This window comes from Schistocerca americana, chromosome 2 (assembly GCF_021461395.2).
Source record: "Schistocerca americana isolate TAMUIC-IGC-003095 chromosome 2, iqSchAmer2.1, whole genome shotgun sequence".
In the NCBI taxonomy this organism is placed as follows: Eukaryota; Metazoa; Arthropoda; class Insecta; order Orthoptera; family Acrididae; genus Schistocerca; species Schistocerca americana.
Genome location: NC_060120.1, coordinates 443,222,120 through 443,246,496, shown reverse-complemented (window position 1 = coordinate 443,246,496; position 24,377 = coordinate 443,222,120). Strand labels below are relative to the sequence as shown.

General features: G+C 40.2%; 1 protein-coding gene and 1 non-coding gene across 2 annotated transcripts in view; one reads left to right on the top strand and one right to left on the bottom strand.

Moving 5' to 3' along the window:
• The window catches only part of LOC124595986 (calpain-9-like), a 1,013,088-nt gene that overhangs the window by 7,946 nt on the left and 980,765 nt on the right, over positions 1-24,377 (bottom strand). Inside the window, exons 9-13 of the mRNA XM_047134930.1 lie at positions 22,247-22,452; positions 14,752-14,909; positions 8,624-8,693; positions 2,431-2,527; positions 2,216-2,343 (exon numbers count right to left, since the gene is read on the bottom strand). Coding sequence (XP_046990886.1) covers positions 2,216-2,343; positions 2,431-2,527; positions 8,624-8,693; positions 14,752-14,909; positions 22,247-22,452 — 659 coding nt within the window. The remainder of the gene's footprint in view (positions 1-2,215; positions 2,344-2,430; positions 2,528-8,623; positions 8,694-14,751; positions 14,910-22,246; positions 22,453-24,377) is intronic.
• Trnas-cga lies at positions 15,788-15,862 on the top strand. Its single transcript has one exon. It is a non-coding gene; the product is annotated as a tRNA-Ser (tRNA).

The window sequence follows — 24,377 nt, the reverse complement described above, 5'->3', positions numbered from 1 at the left end:
TTGATCTTTTTTTATGTTTAATTTATTTATTTGTTTGTAACTGAGAGTTTAACGAACTGAATTCAGGTGTTCATAAAAATATAGAATGTATCCCAACTATGGATATACTTTAAATTTGGGCCTTTCTGTATCATATTTCAAAGAAAATCAACAAGAGAATATTTTCTAGAGTGCCATACTTAGAGACTCAATGTGATCTCTTACATGTATTTACAGAATTAGTGATAGTGTTAGTTGTATGCCAAAATAATTTGTGCATAAAACAGGAACAACTGTACACTATGCTTCAGAAGGAATATAAATAAATTGCAGTTCCAGATGAAATTTTGTAACACAGCAAGTGAATATCTTGTATGATACTAGTTACATAGTGTACATTTTTGTAATGAATAGTGATTGGCGTCTGGATAGTTTTAGGGACACAATGTAATTTATGAATACCGTTTCTCTGAACAGACTGTATGGGTAAGCTGTGGGATATAGCTGTTTCTTGTTAATGCTGGATCCAAAGTCCATCTGTGAGGATGTCAGTGCAGAATAGCATTCATAAATACGACCACTTAACATTGCAAGATTTGTTGTAATTCATTGGCAAGTTATTTGTTTAGCTCACAAAGATATCAAACTCAACGTACACTATTGTATGTATATTTTGCTTAATGCAGACAAATGTTCAAAGTAAAATCAGAACCACTAATGTAGGCACTGCAGAACTACCACAGTGTTCTGATGTAAGAGAAAATGTTGTGTGAAAATAAAGACACATCTGTGTAATTAGTTAGAAAATGATCTGTTTGAATGATAGTCTTCAATTATCTGTCTCAAATACTCCTCAACAGCAGTAGCAACACACTTAAAATTAATGGTGGGCACATGTAACAATTCCTGAGGATCAAGCACTATAGGTGTGTTCCCCCATGTATAAACAGTATTGCACTGTTAACATTCTCCCATTTTTACAGTGAGACATAATAGGCATTCATGTTGGGGGGGGGGGGGGGGGGAGGACTCTACATTTATTAGCCTTGAAAACCATCTCAGGCTTAGTATCAACATGTGAACAGATATTATTTGGCATTCAAATTGATATACACCTTTGAAATGAGTCTCTAGGGCAGTAAAAAAACATTATAGATGAGTTACAAAGATTTGGTTCCACTGTCTCCATACTCATCTGTATTAATTGTAACAAATCACTTTATCAAAGAACTTCATGAAAAGTTTTGTTGAATTTTTTACAGGTCTCAATAAAAGTCTAATCACTCAGATTTTAGTCATGAGTAAAGAAATCCATTACATTTCTTGCACTTTCATAAGATACATAAATATCTGGTAAGGTGTTCTCTTCTGTACAATGAATCATACTGAGACACTTTAAATATGATTCTTTTCAAGACATACTAGGATTTCAGCTTCAGTATCTGTAGCATCATGTTAGTGCACATACATATTCATTTATTCATCATTTTATATAAATCCCTCATGAAAGAAAACATTTATGATCGAACCAGTTATTGTCCTGATACTGGTACACATTATCCAAGAAACACGTCACAGCAATCAAAACTTCTTTTCAGGTGAATGCTGGATGGTTTCTTCCCAAGGGGCTCAGTTGATTTCCTCTGCAATCTTTGATACTTTGAGCTAATTAATTAACTGGACCCATAAAAAGCCTATTCAACAAACAGTGGCAGGAGAAAACATATAAATATAGTTAAGTAAAAGTACAAGATTTCAGAGGCAGTGGCTCCTTCTTCTGACAGAATCGTTGAATGGGAACGAAGAGAGATGAAGGAAAAGGACTGGCCAGGTTTAGGAAATGGTGAGAGTTACCAGAGGGGCTGAGAAGGAAAGACAGATATGTGACACTAGATATGGTGTTGCTGGTGTGGAACATGTGGGCAAATGGCTCAACTTCCACAATGAACAATTATATTGTGCTCTGCCACAAGAATCAGAAGCTGCTACTTGAATTATACTCACTGCAGTACCCAAAGTGGTAAAGGGTGGTTGTGGCTTATAGCTTAAAATGGACCTACGTCAAGTTCTGCTCCAGTTATACATCACACAAATCAAGCACAGCATTACACACAAAGGCCAGAACCAAGAGATGAAGTACATTAGAGTATGAGTGCAAAGGAAGGATGAGAGACATTAGAGTATTACAGAAGATCTTCATTCTGCACTAATAAACAAATATGGTGAAATGCCTTACCCTCCAGAATTGTAGCATGTGCATCAGCACAGGTATATCCAGGAGATTAATACGTCCACTAATATTAGAATCTCTCAACATGATTAAGCTTTTACATAATTCCAGACTAGGTTTTTCTGACAAGTAAGCTGAAATAAAAAACACAAAATTGTAAGTACACATTAAAATGGTGTACCCTGTTTTTGATTTTTTTTAATTTCTAATATTTGCCTTACCTTTCCAATGGGCTTTCAAAATTTTCTGTAACTGTGAAGCATCTACTTCAGGAGGATACTTAAGCAACAGCTTTGACACCATATTCTTCCCATCAGGCTGAAATAAATGATGGAATTAGTAAAAACAACAGCACTTTAAGACTATTACATTACAAGAATTAACAAGAGCAGGAACAGTAATTTGTATAGACTGTTGTATGGAAAGAGTACTCAGAAACAACTAAGAGCTATGCACTATAGAATTACTGCTTAAAGCTCCTGCATTGCAGTGAGGTAAGTTCATTATAAATTAACTGACACAGTCTTATGTCTTATGGTAATTGCAAAGTTTCCAGTCCAGCAACAATTTAATTCATTTTTACTTCTGAAAATCCTATAGAATCTTTCACAAGAGTTTAAAAATTTTACAAAACAGCCAACTTGTTCAGGAACACTGATGCCAAAATTTTCTTTTGCACAAAAGGGAAGTTAGCAAACCATAGAGCTTCTAATATAAAATTGGACATAGTGACAAAGATAAAATACAAAGGTTGCAAAAACTTCCTACCTACTATATTGGGCAAAGAGGTAGGAGCTCAAACACCAGCTTCATAGAACATGTAGCTGAGTTTTATCTAATCCACTTTGATAAGAAAGCAATACATGACCATAGACAAGGTATCTCAAACATTTAGGATCAAAATTATACCAATTGTAGTGGATTCTAAAGTGAGTAATTTAGTATAAGATACTATGTTTCAATAATAAATGGGTTTTTATTGATGTAAATAGCATACACCATATAGTTACAGCTTCAGCCCATAGCCACTGTTCAACTTGATAAATGCCAGTCTCAGTGCTTTCATTATGACATAATCCAGTGCCGGAACTGAACTTGGGGTTCAAAATTAATTGCGCGCTTTGCTTACACACATGGTTTACAGTGAGAGTGTGACTGCTTCTCTAACATTACTTTCCACACAGTGTTCTTCAAAATGCACATTTCATGGGCAGTTTCAGGGGTACTCATATTTTAATCTTATCCCACATGATCCAACATCATCTCCTCAAACTTCACCGAATGAACAATTCTTTGCCAAGAAACCTGGCCAGCTTTACATAGCTTGAACAAGCTATGTTCTCATAAGTTTCTATTCAAAGCAATTTTTTTCCAATTCAGATAACACATTGACATAAAACTTTTGTTGGTTTAGTTGTTCAGCTTTCCAAGCACCACACCCTGCTGCATTATACTAATGGCATGACTGAAGATTTCAGTCAGGAGAAGTAATCCATCTTTTGCAACCAGTTATGGTAACAGTGGTAAACTCCACCATAGACACACAACATACAATTGCATATTGTTTTCCAAGGTGACATCATCAATGATGGTATGGGAGGAACTTGTTTGTTGTACATAAATATGTCTCATAGACATTTAATACATTATATTTATTTCCAGCCTTTCAAGCCCTAGCCCAATATATGCGGTTTTGGATCCTCTGCTGTCTGTATAATTTTCAGTGTAAATGTTTTGGCAATTCTATACACTGCTCTGAATATTAAGTAAACGAGTGAGATGAGAATCTTGGAACATATGTAAATCATGGGGAGAACAGGAAAGCATACTGATGCATTTAAAGCACTGAAAATTTATTTTCACTTGAAAACATTTTAGACCATGTATTGTGTAGTTCAGCATCTATTTCGTAGTTGTTGCAGTGGATCAGGATCATCACTTAAAGACTACATATTCGATTTTGTAAGAAACAGTACATAATCTAATGAAAAACTTAGCTTCAGAATCTGCATATTTATAAAAAGTCGTTACCTTCTGTGAATTTGTAGCTCATTAGAAAGATTACCAGATGGAATATTCTCAATGCACCTTAAATCTTCTCAGGCTTATTGTGGTAAGATATAATCCAAGCATGAAATACATTTCGCAAGAGAGTTAAAGGGTACACTTTTTTGGAACTCCATAATTTTCCCCCATTGTGATGCAGAAGTTTGAACTTTTGCTCAAAGATGCCTATAAAGGAGCAAAAGCGTGGTCCCCTGTAATGTCACCTTCGAGCTCAGCAATGCTTCAAACAGCAAGGTGTCAACAGATTAACAGATTGGGAAACAAAAGCGAGAAGTTTATGTCGGCTGTAAGGTGTATTAATGATGTCACACTGGACTAAATTTCATCACAATTCTGCCCAACACTACTGTGGATGTGTCATACACAGGGAAGATTGTCACCCTCTCCACCCCCCCCCCCCCCCCCAACACCGACATCTCCTGTGTTTTCTTGATGCCCACGTGATGGAGGTCAGAACCATGATGCCCAGTGTTGTAACCATGTGGTTTTTTTACGGGTGGACAAGGAAGGCTTTTCAGACACACTGTGACTCAGAACACACAAAAAGAGCTCAGGAGATGGCATAAAGGAATGAAAATACCCCATTCCTTAGGATCTTCATTTATACTCTTTTTGCAGTCAAAAGTGACAGTTTGCAGTGAAATAAACAACAGAATAACATTCTGGACAGCTTTTGATATTACTGACTCCCATCTGATGATTTAACCCTTCTCTAAAGGTGTGGCCCAGTTGCAACCCACCTGAACTTGATCTGACCCCTCTGGAGTGTAGCACGATCACAGTTTTTTTCATCTGTGCAGCTTTGTTGAGCACTCTGAAAATGTTTGTGTACCACAATGATCATGCATTGATTTCTAGCACAGGCAACCTCTCAACAGCCTTCAGCTGAGTTGCACTATAGCATTACTATAGCATTGCTCTAGCACCTGCTTGCAAGCTTACAGAATTTAAGGGGTGTTGAATGGTTCCAAAAATCAATCAAGAATTTTCTCTATACAGGTACAGTTTTAAATTGCTCAACGAAAGTTCTAGTGTGGCACTAAGAGTGTTGTGAAATGGGGTAGTCTAAGGAAGAGCCTCTATCATTTTATTTATGTATGCTTCAATGATCACACCACAGGAGGGCATGAAACAAGAGGGCTAAAACACATAAACACCCACTGCTACTGTGGATCACATTCAGAAGATGTCAAATGCTTTTCAACAATCTCTGTATACCAGAGCAAAAATTGTAGTTATGCTATACTCCAAAAGGGTCAGATCATGTTCAGTGGAGATGCAACTGCAAAATGTTCTTAGAGAAAGGTCAAATCATCTGAGAAGTGTAGCAGTGTCAAAGGTTGTCATGAACATCAAACTGCAAATCGTCATTTCAAACCACAAACGTGTGTAAATGAGCACCCCAAGGGAAGGGATGGTTTAATTGATGCTCTCTATGCCATCTCATGAGGCATTTTCATGTTCATTATAAGTGTTCATGTATCTTAAATGTTTTTGTCACCACCCACAAGAAAACCACATGATTTCTACACTGGGCGTCATGATTCTGACCACCATCACAGAGATGTCAAGAAAAGGGGTGAGATGTGTGTGTGTGTGTGGGGGGGGGGGGGGGGGGGAGGGGGATGAAATTCCAATCGTGTAACATGTCATGGTGGGTAAAATTCTGACGAAATTTGTTGCCAATGTGACATCACTAATCCAACTTACAGCTCATATAGACTTCTGAGTACATATATACAAATCCAGCAACCACAGGCCCTACAGACCATATGCTGCTTCCACAAATTGCCTTCATTTCTTTCTGTTTTGTGCTTAGTTCCTCTAGGTGTCTTCAATCTCTAGGGCTACCAGGTCCTTCAACAGCTGCCTTGGCCATCCTATGGGGCATCTGGCGTTTGGTTTCCCTCAAATGGTTTCTTTGCCTGTCTTTCTTCTGCAATGTGGGCTACATGGCCTGCCCACTGGATTCTTTTGCTCTCCAATTTCCTTAGTGTTGTTGGTTGTTGCATAAAGAGGTAGATTTTCTCATTCATCCCCCTCTCCACTCCTTGTTATCTAAGACCGGCCGTTATGTAAGATTGGTCCCCACATCTTCTGCATTACTCTTCTCTCATACATTAATAGTTTTTCCTTTTCACATTTTGTCATGGCCCAGGTTTCTGAACCAAATATGACTGCTGGGCATATCACTATGTTATAGATTCTCATCTTAGTATTCGCTGATATGGATTTTGAGCTGAGCAACTCCCTGAGGGAATACATGCATTTCATTCCCACTACTATTCTTTCCTCGAGGCCCATTTCTATGCTGTTGTTGCTGGTAAACCAAGATCCCAAGTATCTGAACCTCATGCGATCTATCTCAAGAAATTCTTGCTCTTGTTTTCTTCATCACAATTACATGAACTCCATTTGTCTTGATTCACCTTAAGCACAACCTTCTGTATGTAATCATCCATTTTTCAGGTAAATTTCTTTCAACTCATGGATTGATTCACTTAGCATTATTATATCAACTGCATATGTGAGACAATTGAAATTATCATCCATCTGCACTCCAGTTCATTTCTGTTGCCTACATTCCCTTATTACTGTGTCTAAGATGAAACTGAGCAGAATGCATTAGAGAGCATCCCTTTTCCTGAGACCTGTCTCAAACCTTCCTGATGTGACCCCTCCGAAATGCACTTCCGCCCTTGATCCATTCATAAAAGTTTGCAACATTCTCACTAGCTTCTCAGAGGTTCTGAAATCATACAGGCTATCATATAGGCTATGCTGTCATATGTATGAAGAAAATTGATGAACAGACCATAAATCTTTTTATCACATTTCCAGTGATTTTAAAACAGTTGTCTTATAGTGACCTTTTATTGGTCAGTTTGGTTGAAAACCAGCTTGTATTCCTGTATGTTGTTACCTATGAAGGTTGTAATTTTCTGAGGATAATAATAGAAATCTTGGAAGTTTGTGGACTTGGAAGAGACCATTGCATAGCTTCAATGTATTTGAGACCTTCTAGGAAGAAAAAAAAAAGTAATTTGTGATAAGCTGATTTTCCTGAACACTGTTGGAATGAACAGTTCTGAGCTCACAGCAGGCAAGAATTTATGTACTAATTCCAGCCTGGAAAATTAGCTAAGGTTTTAACTTCATGAAAGCACCACATTATATGCTTTAAATTATTCTAATGCTACAACTAATAATAATAATAATAATAAAATTTAATTTAATAGTCACAACATTTAAGCAATTTCCCATAAATATTTTGGCATGCAAAATGGAATCTTCAATTTTAAAACTGAAAAAAAAAAACAACTTTGTAACAAACTGACAGAAAAATATGACCTCTAAAGTCAAAAGTGATGGAAAATATTTGCAGTAGGTTTCTACAAGTTGCTGGTAAACCAAGATCCCAGGTATCTGAACCTCATGCCATTTATCTCAAGAAATTCTTGCTGTTCTTGTCTTCTTCATAATTGCATGAACTCCGTTTGTCTTGATTCACCTTTAGTGCAACCTTCAGTGTGTAGTCGTCCATTTTTCAGCTACATGTTTCTACAAGTGTCCATTATGAAATAAAGACCAGTGAATATCTGATAACTGAAGTGTTATGCAAATAAAGAAGTCAAGAGGTAGAAATGTCAGTATTTGCAGCAAATGTACTTACAGTTGTTCATTTAAAAAGAATTATGTACATTTCAGTGTATATGAAAATGTAGTAATTTAAGAATGTGTACTCAAGTAAATGTGATTAACACCTGATGTAAGAGAATATTTTAGCTGGCATTCATAAAAAGGGGTCCAACATTTATTGTGCACTAACATAGCAGAATTTTGTGGCTGCAGGGGGAACACAGACTTGTCAGACATACTCACAAGCAAACCAAATCCATTAAAAGTAAGGTAAAATATTCCAGATGGATCTCTTAAGAAATGACAATGATTCATGATTTTCTTTTGAAATTCATAACTGGCACAGACTTTCAACTTTAAGGTATGAGTAATAGTATTATTGCACCAACTCTCAACTCCTCCATCTCATCTCTCTCATATCAGAATGGCCATACAGAGTTACATTTTGCTTGGATTCCATAAATGACTTTAGTTGAAAACTGGGATTGTTCCTTTGGAAAGGCTACAGCCAACTTTCTAAGTCCATTTTGTGCTAGTGTTCTGCCTCAAATGATCTTTATGACAAATGGACATTAAAGAATCTTCCTCCCTTTCTTTCTTGCCTCCTTCACATCTCCTCACTGAACTCAGTGAGAAAAAGCAAGCAGAGATTAACGTATTGCCATATATATTTATTTAAATCTCTCCAATTTCGAAGACTAAACTTACCAGCACTACTGCATCGTCAAGGAATTCTGTTGATATGTTCCGGAACACCATATTGTCATCATTCACTTCCCTGAAAGTTAATGTAAAGAGAAATATTTCTGCACATCACTTTCTTTTTGTATAAATAAGATGAATTTATGGATATTTTTAAAACAAAATTTACATTAAGTATGGTAATATGTAAAATTAAAGTTGAGCAATGAGTATCTTTTCTTTTTAATATGCTAGAGTGATGTTTGCAGTTACTGAATGCTAGTAATACTAATCAATGACAAATCATTGATTTCTAACTGCTTGTTGTGTGTGTATGTGTGTGTGTGTGTGTGTGTGTGTGTGTGTGTGTGTGTGTCCATTTAGATTTTCTACTCAGTTTATTTGTTTGTAATTGTAATTTAAGAATGGATTGTAGTGTACAATGACAATTATCTGCTTGTTGACCTGATACTTTTGTGTGATTAATTAATATAACAACAAAAACAATCAATTTCTGAAAAAATAATTTAACTGGATAGATAAAAAATCTATTCACCATATGACAGTAGAACACAAACATAAAATAGGGTGGTAATTAGGCAAGCTTTCGGCCCAGGGACTGCTCCTTCAGGCAGAAGGGCTGAAGGGGAAGAAAGAGGAGTGAAGGAAAAGGACTGGAGAAATCTAAGAAAAGGGGTAGATTTTGGAAAAGTCACCCTGAACTGCGGGTCAGGGTAGACTTCCTGCATGGAATGAGAAGGGAAGACTGATTGCTGGGGACTGCATCGGACAAGATTTGAAAAATCTATCTCATCCGATGCAGTCCCCAACATTCAGTCTTTCCTTCTCATCCCATGTGGTAAGTCTACCCTGATCCACATTGCTGTGTGACTTTCCTGAAATCTACCCCATTTCCTAAATCTCTCTGGTCCTTTTCCTTCATCCCCTTCCTTCCCCTTCAACCCTACTGCCTGACGTAAGAGCCACTGGCTCCAAAAGACTGCTGAATTACAACCCTCTTTTATGTGTGTGTTCTGCCACAACTTAGTGAGTAGATTTCTTATCTTTTGTGTGATTAGGGAACTTTTAAACTAGAAAACTTACTGTATGATTAATTACTTGACACAATCATAGAGGAAGCAGTGTGGTGAGATAATAAATCTCAGAGAACAATGAAAGGATCCTTCTTTGTAGAATCCATGCCAATTTAAGAGTAACTACATGGAGAAAGAAAGTATTAGACAACTGATCTCCAAATACATAAAGTCATAGATTGTTATTTTAGCAGAAAAGCATGAGAATAAATTGCTGTGAAGATAACCTTTATGAAAGGAAATATCCTTTGTAGCTGAAGATATAAAAAGGTATAAGGAAGTTTTGATTTTTCTTCAAGATGTCTAGATTCAAAACAGACAGATTTTTAAGTTTTACCTTCAGAGTTGTCTGCGTGCTTGAGGTTGTCTGTAGGTGACACAAAATGAAACAATAGACTGGAATTCTTTGATTGGCATGATTACAAATACCTTGGAGCATACAGCCTACACTAATAAGAGAGGTAGGAGAGAGAGAGAGAGAGAGAGAGAGAGAGAGAGAGAGTAGTAGTAGTAGTAGTAGTAGTAATGAAAACACACAATAATTTTATACCATCAGCTCTTGAGGAAATTAAATATAAGCCAGCATCAAACTGCATGTAATTTCTTCAGTCATAACTTTCTCATGTATTTTTTTTCTACAAATGATTTTAGATAAAATATAGCATCAGAATAATACAACTTAGTTAGAGGTAATGGTAAGAAAAGCTGTAAAACACATTAAAATTTATACTGTAATAGTATTATTTAAAATATTTGGAAATACTGAAAATTTTGTGCAATTAATTTAACAGGATCTCAGAGTTGAGGAAAATGGGAGAAATAAGAAGAACATAAATATACAAATATTGTGAAGGAAAAGTTTCATAATCTTAAAATCAATAGTGATATTAAATTTTCTCTTGTGAACATGTAAAATACCTTCCTATGAACAGCTTGTTGGGTGACAGATGTGCTGCATCCATGAAGCAAACACTTAATGCCAGTAGTCACAAGTAAATATGAGGAGGGGGGGGGGGGGGTTTGCTAGTAACTCACAATTTCTCCTGAGAGCTTTGTTTGGGTTTCTTTTAGTATACTGTTATACTTCTTCAAAGAGTGCACTCATTTAAGAGTTGTTATTATTCAGGCTAGCTAGCTAAGGATATATGTTTCTCCACAGTGAGTAAGTACGAGAGACTGCTTCAAGTAAGCTCTGAAATTGCTTCTGAACCTCTGCTTCTATTCTCATTGATGACTATCCTTAGTCTGTTCATATGCTTTAGAATTGCTGACTTAGCACACAGATTACTGGTACATTCCCAAACCACTGAAGCTGATTTTGGGTTAGCAGTGCCTTTGAATGTGTGCTACTGCCCTCCTTCAGACTGATGATGTATGTGTAGTTTTAAAGTTACTGGGTGGTTATAATGAAAGAGCAGCTACTCACACAGGTCCAGTGTGGGCTGTAATGACTATGTGGCAGCAAAACTTAGTAAATATTCTAATGTGGTAATGAGGAGTCTATGTATGCAGGTAAAAGATTAGTTCCAACTTTGGCCAATACGTACAAATCTGGTGCTGTGAATACAAGACATGTTTCCATATGGGATGGGTTAGGAATGAGTGTGGGTAGAAAAGGTAAAGCCAGTGATAAAGGCATAATGTTGTTTTTATTATTAAACTCCACTTATGCAGTTTGTTCAGAATGAGCATCATAAATGTCACCAAGATGGCATGTCCATAAAATATGTGATTGTTAGTTGCTCACAGCAGCTCCAGTGGAACTGAGCAACATTTTCCTGTGTACTGGCCTTCAGTTCAGGCAGAGGACAAACTTATTCCCAGTAAAAATGCTCTTTTAGATACCTCCAGATCCAAAAATCACATTGAATCAGATCAGGTGTCCTTCCAGGTCATGCATTTGGAAGAACTGTGGAGATAACACATTTGTGGAAGGTTGCTTTAAGCAGATCCTTAACTGGGTAAGCAACATGAGGTGTTGCCCCATCTTTTGTAAAAACAGTCATTTCCACACAGTTGCACACTTCCAAAGAAATAATCACATGCTGTACAAGGAGGTCTTCATAATGTGCAGGTGTCATGGTACACTTGACTGATACTCTGGATGTAGTCTCTTCAAAGAAAAACAGACCAAGAATAGAGGTGAATGTGAATCTACACCATACAGTCACACACAGTGAGTGCAATGCCTCTTCATGCACAACGCACGGTTTAACAGTACTCCACATTCAGCAGTCCTGTGTATTCACTGCATGTTGTTGTGTAAAATTTGCCTTGTCATCCAGTTTGGCCAGCTTCATCAATTTGTATCCATGCCAAAAACCAAAGAGAAATTCAGAATGTTGCTTTGGATCATGAGGTTTCAGCTGCTGCACTGTCTAGATCTTGTACAGGTACCAATGTAAAATAGACTGCAAAACTTTCCATACTGTTAACTGTAGAATGGACAATTCTCATGACACTGCACAAACATTATTGTTATCCAGGGCATGTGCTGCATGGTCAGTTACAGCAACAGCAGCCTTGTCAACAACTTCCACTGGGATAGGGTACCTTCCTCTTCAAGGAGCCACACCAGGCTCACCCGTGTTTTCAGATTTCATTATCATCTTCTTTAAATCATGACATCAGGACTCTAATCAGACATTGCAGTCAGCAATACTCTCTCAGTGCAACACTGTAACTGCTGCCTTTTGCATAAAGCATATTGTTCACTCACATCAGGGCTTGTCAAATGATAGTATGGATGACATGCCATCATACAGTGTACAGTGCCAGATCTTCACCTGGTGGCCACAAGTCAAAGTAATTGTTTTTCCAGTGTACATCAGTTCTGCATTAATGCATCGACATATCTAACAAGTTTTACTGCTATATAGCCCATTCTGGGCCTGTATGAGTAGCTGCACATTAATTATAACCACCTGATAGAAAATTCCTAATGGCCACACTGCCATTTAAATGCCCCAATCATCCTGTCTGTCTGAGCAAGGACTCACATCATATGTCATTGACACATGCATCACATGAATTCAACTTCTATCTCACGACATTCCATAAGTCTTTGTACTTCTTTAAATTTCATAAGCACTCTTCTGTCACCTGCATTATCCAACTACGTATTCAACACAGAGGCTTGAGGGAAGCAAACAGAAAATCACTTCCACAATGACAATCATTATAGTGACAATGAAGAACTCTGAACTGCTTCCATATTAACTTATTAACTTAACTAGTGTGTGACAACACTCTTAAATTCTTGATGATGATAAGAGAAAGGAGATGGTGAAATACAGCACCTGAATATAGCCTCCTACCATTGAATAACATGACAGGGATCACCGTGCTTAGACTAATAATCTGTAATTTTCCACATGGCATAACTTCTTGAGAGAATGCAGAAAAGCTTGGTATTTATCAGCAGGACATGATGACTAGTAACTTTGCACCACAATCTGCACTCTTCTTGCCAGCCAATTAAGGGGAATGCAAATTTTTCCATCTGCAGATTCAAAACCAGCTAGTCACTCTCTAATCAAGCACAACTGACCAAAGTGGATGTTTCAGATTGAAAAGAGGTTTAATAAGAGGCTATTCTTTGTTCCTGGTAATCTGAGAAATAACAGTGGCTGTAAATATGTTGAAGAAGTTGTACAATTAGATAACATTTTGCCACACAAGAGAAACAAATTTTTGATTAGAAGATATATTCATTGATTTATTGATCCATTTCTTCAGTAATTCAATTCATACATTCAGTCAGAAAGTTATTAACACATCATTTTCTAAAGATCCTATTACAAATTTGTTTGGAACAACACAAGGTCTAAGTAAGGCCAGTATAAAATGAAATAAGAGCTACTTTTGGATGTAGACTGATAACAGTGCCAGAGGTGGCCTTCCACAAAATTTGCATACTGGATGGTGTCTCCATTTTGACAGCAGGTTGAATCATGCAATCCACATTTGTGGGGCATTCAAATGAGACAATGGCTTGATGATGGACTGTTTGGGAACGTGCGGGCAGGTACACTTATTGCCGAGGTTCTGGCTGACTACGGCTAACCACTGCAAGAGAGTACCACAGTGTTGTGCACCAAGCACATCATAACCCCTTCACATCTGTGCCTGCCATCTGGGAACAAGTAAATGGTCTCCCTGCATCATTCTGTGTCAACCTGTGATGTCGGTTGGCGACTAGTAGAATCCGCACAAGGATATTTATGTCCTATTTGTAGGCTGCCGTTAACACAACACTAATGGCTTCATTTTTCATGGTCCCAACACCAGGAAGCATGTCTGCTAATGGCACCACATTACATTCAGCAATGAACTGCAGTCTAAACTATCCTAGACAACCTATTGTCAGTGAGTGTGGTGCCAACCCTGGAAGAGCCCATTCTCCCAATGTTTTGGAGAGGTACAGCAGTGTTACTCCAGGCATCATGACGTGGGGAGCCATCAGGTGTAGCTTCAGGTCACTGCTTGCAGGACTGCTTCCCCATATGTTACCTCCAATGTGATAGCATCGTGGTGGCATTGTTTAACAGGATAATTCATACCCATGGCATGTGTCTCCGTGACTTGTCTGCATGATACTGAGGTATTCCTATTGCCAGCTGGATCACCAGTTCTATCCCCAATAGAACATGTGGACCAGAATGTCAGCTCCTTCCAAGTGCCAGTATGATGGTACCAAGGATCAGCTTCAATGCTAGTGGGTCAGCTTGCCTCAGTAGAAAATACAAAAGCTTTATAACATTCTTCCCTACCGAATCATTGCATGCGTGGCAGAAGAGGTGTGATCTCCTACTGAGAAGAAGGTTCGTGATGCCAAGTTTTAAAGTTGACTCAATTGAGTAAGCACTGAAATAACGTGATATACCCTCTCAACCCATGAAGTTTCATTTCGTTTCGTCCTCCCCTTCTGGATGCTTCCTTTTTTTCTCAGGCAGTGCATGCCATGTGAAAGTATTTCGAGATCTTTGAAGAGGCCGCTGAAAGTTGTTCACAGGTCAATTTTACATTATGTTAAATGTGTATTATGCGAAAGAATATTACCAGATATTGCTCTGCTCGTCGGTGAATATCCTGAGGAGAAACTTGCCGTCGCAGTTGGGCACGTTGGTCTGTGGGACGACGATGTAGTCTCCCGGAGGCAGCGTGAAGAACGTCACCACCTCACGGGCCACCGAGTGGTTCGTCACGTCGAGCGGCTTCTGCAATACCAGGACCAACGCCCGCCTCAGAGCACCAGCCAAGGAACCAACCACTCTGTCTATTCATGTAAACATAGTGGCTCACTTAGCAATAGTTGTCAAAAATTCGTATTCTGTCATTTCGGTCAAAACCAATATTTCGTGCATGCACCAACAATGACTGAACTCTCAACAGTAGGACCAAGTTACAGATCTATTTCCCCCTACGTCTGGGCATTAGAATAATTTGAATAAAATGAAAAAGTTTGCAGAAGACTTGCGCATTAATTGTTTTCGTTTTGGTGTGTGTGTGTGTGTGTCCCTCAGTACCGGCAATTGCTCTCTGCAGTTATACTTTCACAAGTCGCACGTTGCGTTATATTCGAGCGTTAACCAGTAACACCAATCGAAACGTCCTGGCAGATTAAAACTGTGTGCCCGACTGAGACTCGAACTCGGGACCTTTGCCTTTCGCGGGCAAGTGCTCTACCAACTGAGCTACCGAAGCACGACTCACGGCCGGTACTCACAGCTTTACTTCTGCCAGTACCTCGTCTCCTACCTTCCAAACTTTAAAGTTTGTGCCGGGCGTGAGTCGTGCTTCGGTAGCTCAGTTGGTAGAGCACCTGCCCGCGAAAGGCATAGGTCCCGAGTTCGAGTCTCGGTCGGGCACACAGTTTTAATCTGCCAGGAAGTTTCATATCAGCGCACACTCAGCTGCAGAGTGAAAATCTCATTCTGGAAACATCCCCCAGGCTGTGGCTAAGCCATGTCTCCGCAATATCCTTTCTTTCAGGAGTGCTAGTTCTGCAAGGTTCGCAGGAGAGCTTCTGTAAAGTTTGGAAGGTAGGAGACGAGGTACTGGCAGAAGTACAGCTGTGAGTGCCGGGCGTGAGTCGTGCTTCGATAGCTCAGTTGGTAGAGCACTTGCCCGCGAAAGGCAAAGGTCCCGAGTTCGAGTCTCGGTCGGGCACACAGTTTTAATCTGCCAGGAAGTTTCATATCAGCGCACACTCCGCTGCAGAGTGAAAATCTCATTCTAGTAACACTAATCACTGGAAAAATGACTTTCAGTCAATGACAGCAGAATATTACAGTTTCGTAAATGCAGGGATACTCCCCTTCTATTAAGCAACAGTGAGTGGCGTCGGCAAATTCGTTTGTTAACGGACACAATTAAACAAAATTGCAATTTTGTGCCAGCAGGTCATGCTGTGATATAGTTTTTGCACGCATCATCCGCTATCTTAAAACAAAAGTCTGTGAACGTAAAGCAAGCTGTAAAAACCCAGAACAGAAGAGCAAGGAAGCTTAGAATGCAGGATGATTTGCTGTTAGAGATACACAGATGTTAAGTCTGTATTTTCACAATAGCAAATTCACTATGAACCTGACAAGTTCCCGTTATGATAAAATAGGAAACTGTTTCACCAGAAAGCTTCGCAGCCTGAAGCAAATCTCTGAAAGTTTGGTAAACTAAGACAGCTGTTCAAGATCTAGGAAGTAGGTAATTGACGAACATACTTTGCTAACTGGAGAATAAGTCTTTGAATTTCATGAAATATCAACTTTTTCCGAAAGATTAAAAAATAGATACAGTAGATTTGCGTGGTTAGATAAAGGGCCTCTCGTAGTTTTGATAGGGTCACACAATATTTATGTGAGATCACAGTTAGAATGCCACGCACGTAATATTATGTTTTCACTGTTGGAAAGAAGCTCATGCCCGTTATTTTAACGGACACAACATCTTAGCGAGGGCTGCCACGCCCGTAATTTTACGAGCAACGTTCGTCACAGAAGTATTAATTCTCGTGAGTAATATTAGTCATCCAACAAACAAGAAAATGGACGTAAATACTCGTAGTTTACATGTAAGTCAGGTTGACGACAATGCAGTCTAAGCAGTCAATCGCAGTCGAAACAACCAAACTAGTAAGTTGCGTGTGAGACGCCACTCTTAGTGTGTACTCGAAGCAATATGTCTGCAACTAGTCCACTCTGCGACGCAAATATTTTTCGCATACTCCAAGAATCTGAACATTATCGTTTTGATGTTGATGACACGAACAAAGATCCTACTTACGGTTTACCTAATTGACGAAGAAAACAGTCATCCTGAACGACATTTGAAAATTTATTGCAGTCATTTTGCAAATGAGTGTTAGCGGGTGACCGTCAGTTGCAGTACGCTGGAGCACAAATGCAGATTAGTCGTTTCATTATGGTGTATGCGAGGTGAGGCTTTCTGTGGAGCCATGATTCGAGCTCTACCACACAGAATAGAAATATTTCAAATATTAAATGTTTCACGTAATATATTCTTTCTTTCTTTTCATTGTACGTAGAGAGAAATTCATACTTTTTACTCGTAAATTGTCAACGAAATGCTAAAATAAATTTTATTTGCACCCAAAAAAGGCAATATTTTGCACATCCTGTGGTGGTAAGAAGTTCAACAGAAGAACAATATAATTCACATTTATTTAAAAATTCATTAATAAGCATTATTTCACAGACAGTTGGACGTGCAGCTGTGTTTATTATACAGAGGAAAAGCCTTATACCGAGCAACAAACGTACGACTTCCTCTCACATACGTCTCGCGAGATGACCATGACGAAAACCTCAGAGGAATTATAGAGTTCATACGGATGTTTATCTGCAGTCGTTCTTCCTTCGTACCATTCGCAAACTGAACAGGGACGGTGAGAAAAAAATTAGAACTAGACATCAGTATTTCATCACTTTATTGTTATTTTTTTATGTGTTTCGGCTAACGTGTGCCATTTTCAAGTGCAGTGAAAATGGAGTCCTACACTTCGAATGTGGAGTGTTACTCGTATAAATTTTGGAGGCTGCTTGGTGAAAAATATTTCCTTGTACAACGATTGTCTGTATTGACACATGCACAGGGGTTGGACAAAAATATGAAAACACTGCGAGAAATGCGTGCTTGAACATAAATGCAGATGCCAGGCCAGCCTGCAGGTTGCGCTTTACTTGACCACGAACGGCACCTGTCCTCAAGGCGCTGCAAGTGTCAGTCATACATAGTACAATGTTCTGTGTAGCTGTGAATGCCTCATGTCAGAGCTAAGTTAATTAGAACGTGGACAAATTGCTGGTGCTCTTAGTAGGAGCTTCCGTAATCAGGGTAGGCCAAGTGTAGGGTGTTTCAAAAGGCACAGCACAGAAGATTTATACCGTTTGCAGAGCAAGTCCGGAAACACAACATTTGCTAAGTGGCAACGCGGAGAAAAGTGAGTGTGGAGCGATCGTGACGGACGGTCACTGAAGCGGGTTGTTGCGAAAAACAAGGGGGCGGTTGCTGCAAGTGTCGCTGTTGAACTGAACGTCGCACTCGCAAACCTTGTCAGCACCAAAACAATACGAAGGGAGCTGCGTAATCAGGGAACTGGAGGGCGAGCTGGGTTTACAAAAGCACACGTCGATGATGGAAATGCGCGAGACAGGGGAACGTGGCGTCGAAGCCGTAACACCTGGACTATAGAGCAGTGGAAGAACGTCACGTGGTCGAATGAGTCTTGTTTCACACTGTTTCCAACTTCTGGTTGAGTTCACGTCCCAAGAGCAAAACATGGTGGTTCTTCTGTGATGATTTGACCAAACACATCGCGGTATTCCATGCGCCTCACGGTTGCTATGCAAGGTGAAGTCACTGCCGAGGATTATGTGACCAGTTTGGGCGGTCGGGTCCCTCCCATGGTACAGTGTTTGTTCCGCAGTGGTGATGCTGCGTTCGAAGGGGACAGGGCTCCTGTTTTTAACTATAACACAGATGTGCTACCCAAAAAATTTTGCCAATGAAGTTTATTGTGAACATGGTGTACTTGTTCTGTAAAACTTTAGCTACTATGTGTTAATAAGAAATTTAACATGTACTGTAAACTGTATAAATTATTATATATTTGGATGTGATTATTCTGGGTTAATGCCATTGGGGAATGTTAAGAAAAGCAATACCGTTCGCAGAGAGCAAAAGCTTGGGTAGTAGCGCTGTTTCTGACGCGAGGCTGACGCCGGAGCAGAGTGCACGCAAGACTTTCACTGTTGTTGACAGAACGCACCAAAATGGTACGTACAGCAGAAAGCCGGGCCTATATGAGCCGGAATTGATGCGAGTGAGGCACCAAGAGCTTGAGAAGTGTGGGAAAATGTAAGAGACTCCAATAACATCAAGATCCTGCCTCATAATTGGACACTGCTGATCAAAGTGTGCCCGCAGTATCACATGGAGCAACAGGGGCATTGTCGACGACAACGAAGACGATGGTTCAGTCTGCAACGAACAAGTTTCATTTTCGTTCACGTTCGGAACTTGGCGATGGATTACCCAGTGGCACAATCTGAGTGATTTTAAACGAATAATAAGTAACATTCGTGCAAACTGTAGATACCTAATCATGTCATTGTCCTCAGTCATTGTCTTGGGTTCAGTTCCTTTTAAGTTATTGAATACCTGATTTTCGTTGTTTAAAGCTAAAACACGTAATAAAATACTGTCACTGATAGCGTTCTTTGCTTGCTGGAAAGATGGAAATGGAAATGAGCGCATGGCGTCAGTGGCCGGGAGTTCCCAGACGGGAAGTTCGGACGCCAAGTGCAAGTCTTATTGAGTGCGACGCCGTATTGGGTGACTTGCGCGTCGACAATGGGGATGAAATGAGGACAGTACAACACCCAGTCCCTGAGGGGAGAAAATCTCCCTCCCCAGCCGGGAAGCGAACCCGGGCCCCCGGGCATGGCGTTCCAACGCGTTGACCATTCAGCTTATGGGGCGGACGCTGGAAAGATAACTGAAGGTAATCAATAATGAAGCCTCAATAAGTTAACTGTGTCGTTCAGTAATATTCAGAAGCAATGTCATTCTTATTAATTAAATGGAGACAATGTGAAGTAACTAAAAATAATTTTGGCCGTCTCAAAAGTAAGAAAGCGTCTACTGTAATAACGCTCTTGTGTGCCATCTTGGCTAGTATTTCGACATTGCCAGGCTGTTAAAAGACAATAATTGCTTATTCAAACTAGTACATTTTTGTAGTAATTACAATCAATTCAAAGTACGTACCAGAAATAAGCAGGAATCTTGTGAATGTAAGAAACATTCATCTGAGGTAACGAAAACTATCGTCGCAACGCAGTCAATCATTTACTTTTCAATGACGAGTTTAAATATCTTTTCCAAATTAACATTTCCGATTATTAATTACATAAGACAATTGCTTTCTTTGTTCATTCTTATTTCGTAACGTGTTGTGATGTCAGAAATGTACGGGGTGTTCAAAAAGTCTCTCCGCAGTGCCGTATGATTGTTAGCCGTGCGTCCCGTATGCCGCAGTGAATATACTGAAATGAAACTCAGTGAAATACAAGTTATTAATTTATAGAATATTCATTTTTACTCACAAATTTTCACATTAAATATTGAAAGTGTCCCCCCTGGTGTTGAATACACAATTCAATTCGTCTAATCACGTTTCCAAACACAGGCTGTAACATTTCTTCTGTAACAGAAGCAGTGAAAGTGAATATTGCAGTTTTCAATTCGTCGACCGATTTTGGGCTGTTTTTATAGACAGTTGCTTTCGCTGCACCCCAGAAGGAAAAGTCAGGCGATCGTGGAGCCCAAAGTCCCTGTGAAATTATGCGATCACCAAAAACATCAGCAAGCAGTGACATTGAAACGCGAGCTATATGTGCGGTTGCACCATCTTGTTGGAAATAACCGTTCAGTATTTCACTTAACACAAGTTCTCTTATGATTGGGTACAGAATATCACTGCAGTATCGCTGTGCGTTTATTGTTTCGTTGAAAAATATGAGACCCAAAATCCGACGTCTAGAAATTGCAATCCAAACTCTTATTTTCACAGAATGAAGTGGTTCCTCATGAATACACAATGGATTTGCAGTACTCCACATACGAGAATTTTGCGAGTTCATGAACCCGGATAAATGAAACCACGCCTCATCAGTGAAAAACGTTTCATTAAGAATATCCCTTCCATTTCGTTGAACGAAATTTTTGAACCATTGACAATAATGCAGTCTCTTCCCATGATCAGTATTATTTTTCAGTTGTTGCACGACTGTCACTTTGTATGGGAAAAGTTCTAATTTTTTCCTTATAGCTGTGTGGGCCGTTCCGACTCTAACATCGACTTCCTGGGCGGGTTTTCTTACTGACTTGTTCGGAGTCATGGTCATTTTATAGGAAATATCGAGTAGTTTATCCTCAGAAAAACGCTATGACGACCACTTCTCGGTGCATCTGTTACTGAACCCGTACTTCGAAATTGTTAATCAAATCTCGCACAGTATCGCGATGTGGGAGTGTTGTCTCCGGGAAAACTGAATTTAATGTTTGACGAACTGAAACTGTGTATTTACTGCCAGCTTTGAACACTTGTTCGACTAAAAACACACGTTCTTCAATGGTTAGCATTTTAACAGCGACAAAAACGAAACAAACGAACAAAGGAACTAAATTTAAACCTTCACGTCAACACGTAACGACACACACCAACGACACTACTGATGCTGGCTAAGATAAACGAAACGGTGGAATGTTGGGAGAGTCCACTTGGAAGTAACCTAGGCAGGCGAACACTCACACGGCACGCGCGGCTAACAATCATACGGCAAAGCGGAGAGACTTTTTGAACACCCGTTATGTCTACCTTCTGTCGCCACACGTGCAGCAAAACAGCTACGTTTCATTGCTGCCCGTATTATCGCTTAGATGTTGAACAGAGAGCGCCCAATTGGGCTGACGACCGTGTTAGTTAATTTCTGTATTATTTCAATAATATTTGTTGTGGACTCTTTGATTCACGTAGTACCGGCTTTTCGTTTCGTACTTCACGCGAGTGATGGCAATGTTTAAAGTACTAAACAAAATCCAAGTAAGTAGAAAATGGAGGAATTTTTTGAGCACGAGGATGAACTGTTGCACCTCCCCTGCCCACAACAGTCATCATATCACATTACTGAGCCTTTGTGGTCTACTTTCGAAAGAATGGTGCTTTTTCGCTGTCCACCTCCATCACCATTACCTATACTTGCGACAATTTTGAAGGAAGAATAGTATAAGATTTCCTTGAAAACCATACAGAACCTGTATTTATCTATTCCGAGACGACTGGAAGCTATATTGAATGCAACAGTTCTCCAGCATCTTTTCAGGCACGATAATGTGTTGTGTGTTCGGTGTTTCCACGTTTCAGCGCATACCCTTTGCTCGGTGGTACTGTATCCCTCTCGGAGTCACGGTTTCTACTGATGTTAGCGCACTGGGATCGTGGTGGGCCTGTTGCAGGCTCTTGGCTACTCACGTGCTCGGCGACGAAGTGCTGTGTGAGGCGGGCGGTGGCGGGCGGCACCTCGTAGACGGCGAAGCCGATGGCGTAGAGCGGCCGCCGCTTCTTGCCGTCCGGCGGCTGCGTCTCGTACGCCTGCGTCACCGACACCACCACGTGGCACTTGCTGGCCGACGTGCGCGGGATTTGCACGTGGAACTGCGGGTTCGTCGCCGTCGTCTCTGCGAGCAACACCGAGAACCACAGCTGCAGTATTCTGGTTAGTTGTGCCAATACACCTATCAGTATCGAGTACTGGGCCAAAACAAGTCCGGCACCGTACAGCAGATATTCGTACCGTCATGACAGCTAACTTACACTAGCGTGTGCTACTTATAAGGTTTCTATTTTATTTTTAGTATTCGAAGAAAGTGATCTGAGCTTTGCATTTTCATTGACTGTGTCTTATTTCATGTTTGCACAATAAACATTTTTCAAACGGTAGTTTTCAACAGTCGATATGTTACGCCACAGAGGTTACGAGTACAAGCAGTGTGATCTTTGGTTACTAGTAGCGGTGTCGTTGAAGTAGGCATTCTAAGTAGATAGTGTCGGAAGTTCCATGCGGCTTTTCGCGGATGATGCTGTAGTATACAGAGAAGTTGCAGCATTAGAAAATTGCAGCGAAATGCAGGAAGATCTGGAGCGGATGGGCACTTGGTGCAAGGAGTGGCAACTGACCCTAAACATAGACAACTGTAATGTATTGCGTATACATAGAAAGAAGGATCCTTTATTGTATGATTATATCATACCAGAACAAACACTGGTAGCAGTTACTTCTGTAAAATATCTGGGAGTATGCGTACGGAACGATATGAAGTGGAATGATCATATAAAATTAATTGTTGGAAAGGCGCGTGCCAGGTTGAGAATCATTGGGAGAGTCCTTCGAAAATGTAGTCCATCAACAAATGAGGTGGCTTACAAAACAATCGTCCGACCTATACTCGAGTATTGCTCATCAGTGTGGGATCCGTACCAGGTCGGGTTGAGAGAGGAGATAGAGAAGATCCAAAGAAGAGCGGCGCGTTTCGTCACACGGTTATTTGGTAAGCGTGATAGCGTTACGGAGATGATTGGCAAACTCAAGCGGCAGACTCTGCAAGAGAGGCGCTCTGCATCGCGGCGTAGCTTGCTGTCCAGGTTTCGAGAGGGTGTGTTTCTGGATGAGGTATCGAATATATTGCTTCCCCCTACTTATACCTTCCGAGGAGACCACGAATGTAAAATTCGAGAGATTCGAGCGCGCACGGAGGCTTTCCGGCAGTCGTTCTGCCCGCGAACCATACGCGACTGGAACAGGAAAGGGAGGTAATGACGGTGGCACGTAAAGTGTCCTCCGCCACACACCGTTGGGTGGCTTAAGGAGTAAAAATGTAGATGTAGATGTAGTGACAGAGTCGGGTGTTGGCTGTGCTTCTGAGTGGATAGAAATGGCTTGCAGAACGGACGTAAAGTTACAGAGAAGGCTCAAAAAAATGTTCAAATGTGTGTGAATTCCTAAGGGACCAAACTGCTGAGCTCATTGGTCCCTAGACTTACACACTACTTAAACTAATTTATGCTAAGAGCAACACATACGCCCATACCCGAGGGAGGACTCGAACCTCCGGCGGGAGGGGCTGCGTAATCCGTGACATGGCGTCTCTAACCGCGAGTTCAGAGAAGGCTGTATTATGATATTGTAAACATTGACTAGACAAGCTAAGGTTTTTTAGGTGAAGTGTTGCTGCCTTCGGAATGAAAATTTTCACTCTGCAGCGGTATGTACGCTGATTTAAATGCCTTGGCAGATTAAAACTGATTGGCGCACCGAGACTCCAACTCAGGACCTTTATCTTCCGCGGGCAAATGGAAGGTAGGAGACGAGGTACTGCAAAAGTAAAGTTATGAGGACGGATCGTCAGCCGTGCGTTGGTAGCTTAGTCGGTGCCGTCACGGTAGCTCAGCGTGTTCTGTCAAAGCGTTATCTAACCCGTGCAGTAAAATAGCCGAGTTAACGGATCAACAATGAACTTGAACGGGCGTCGTGGGACGTCCGCCCCGAACAATAACGAACAAAAAAAGTAAAATAAAATAAAAAGTCGGTAGAGCACTAGTCCGC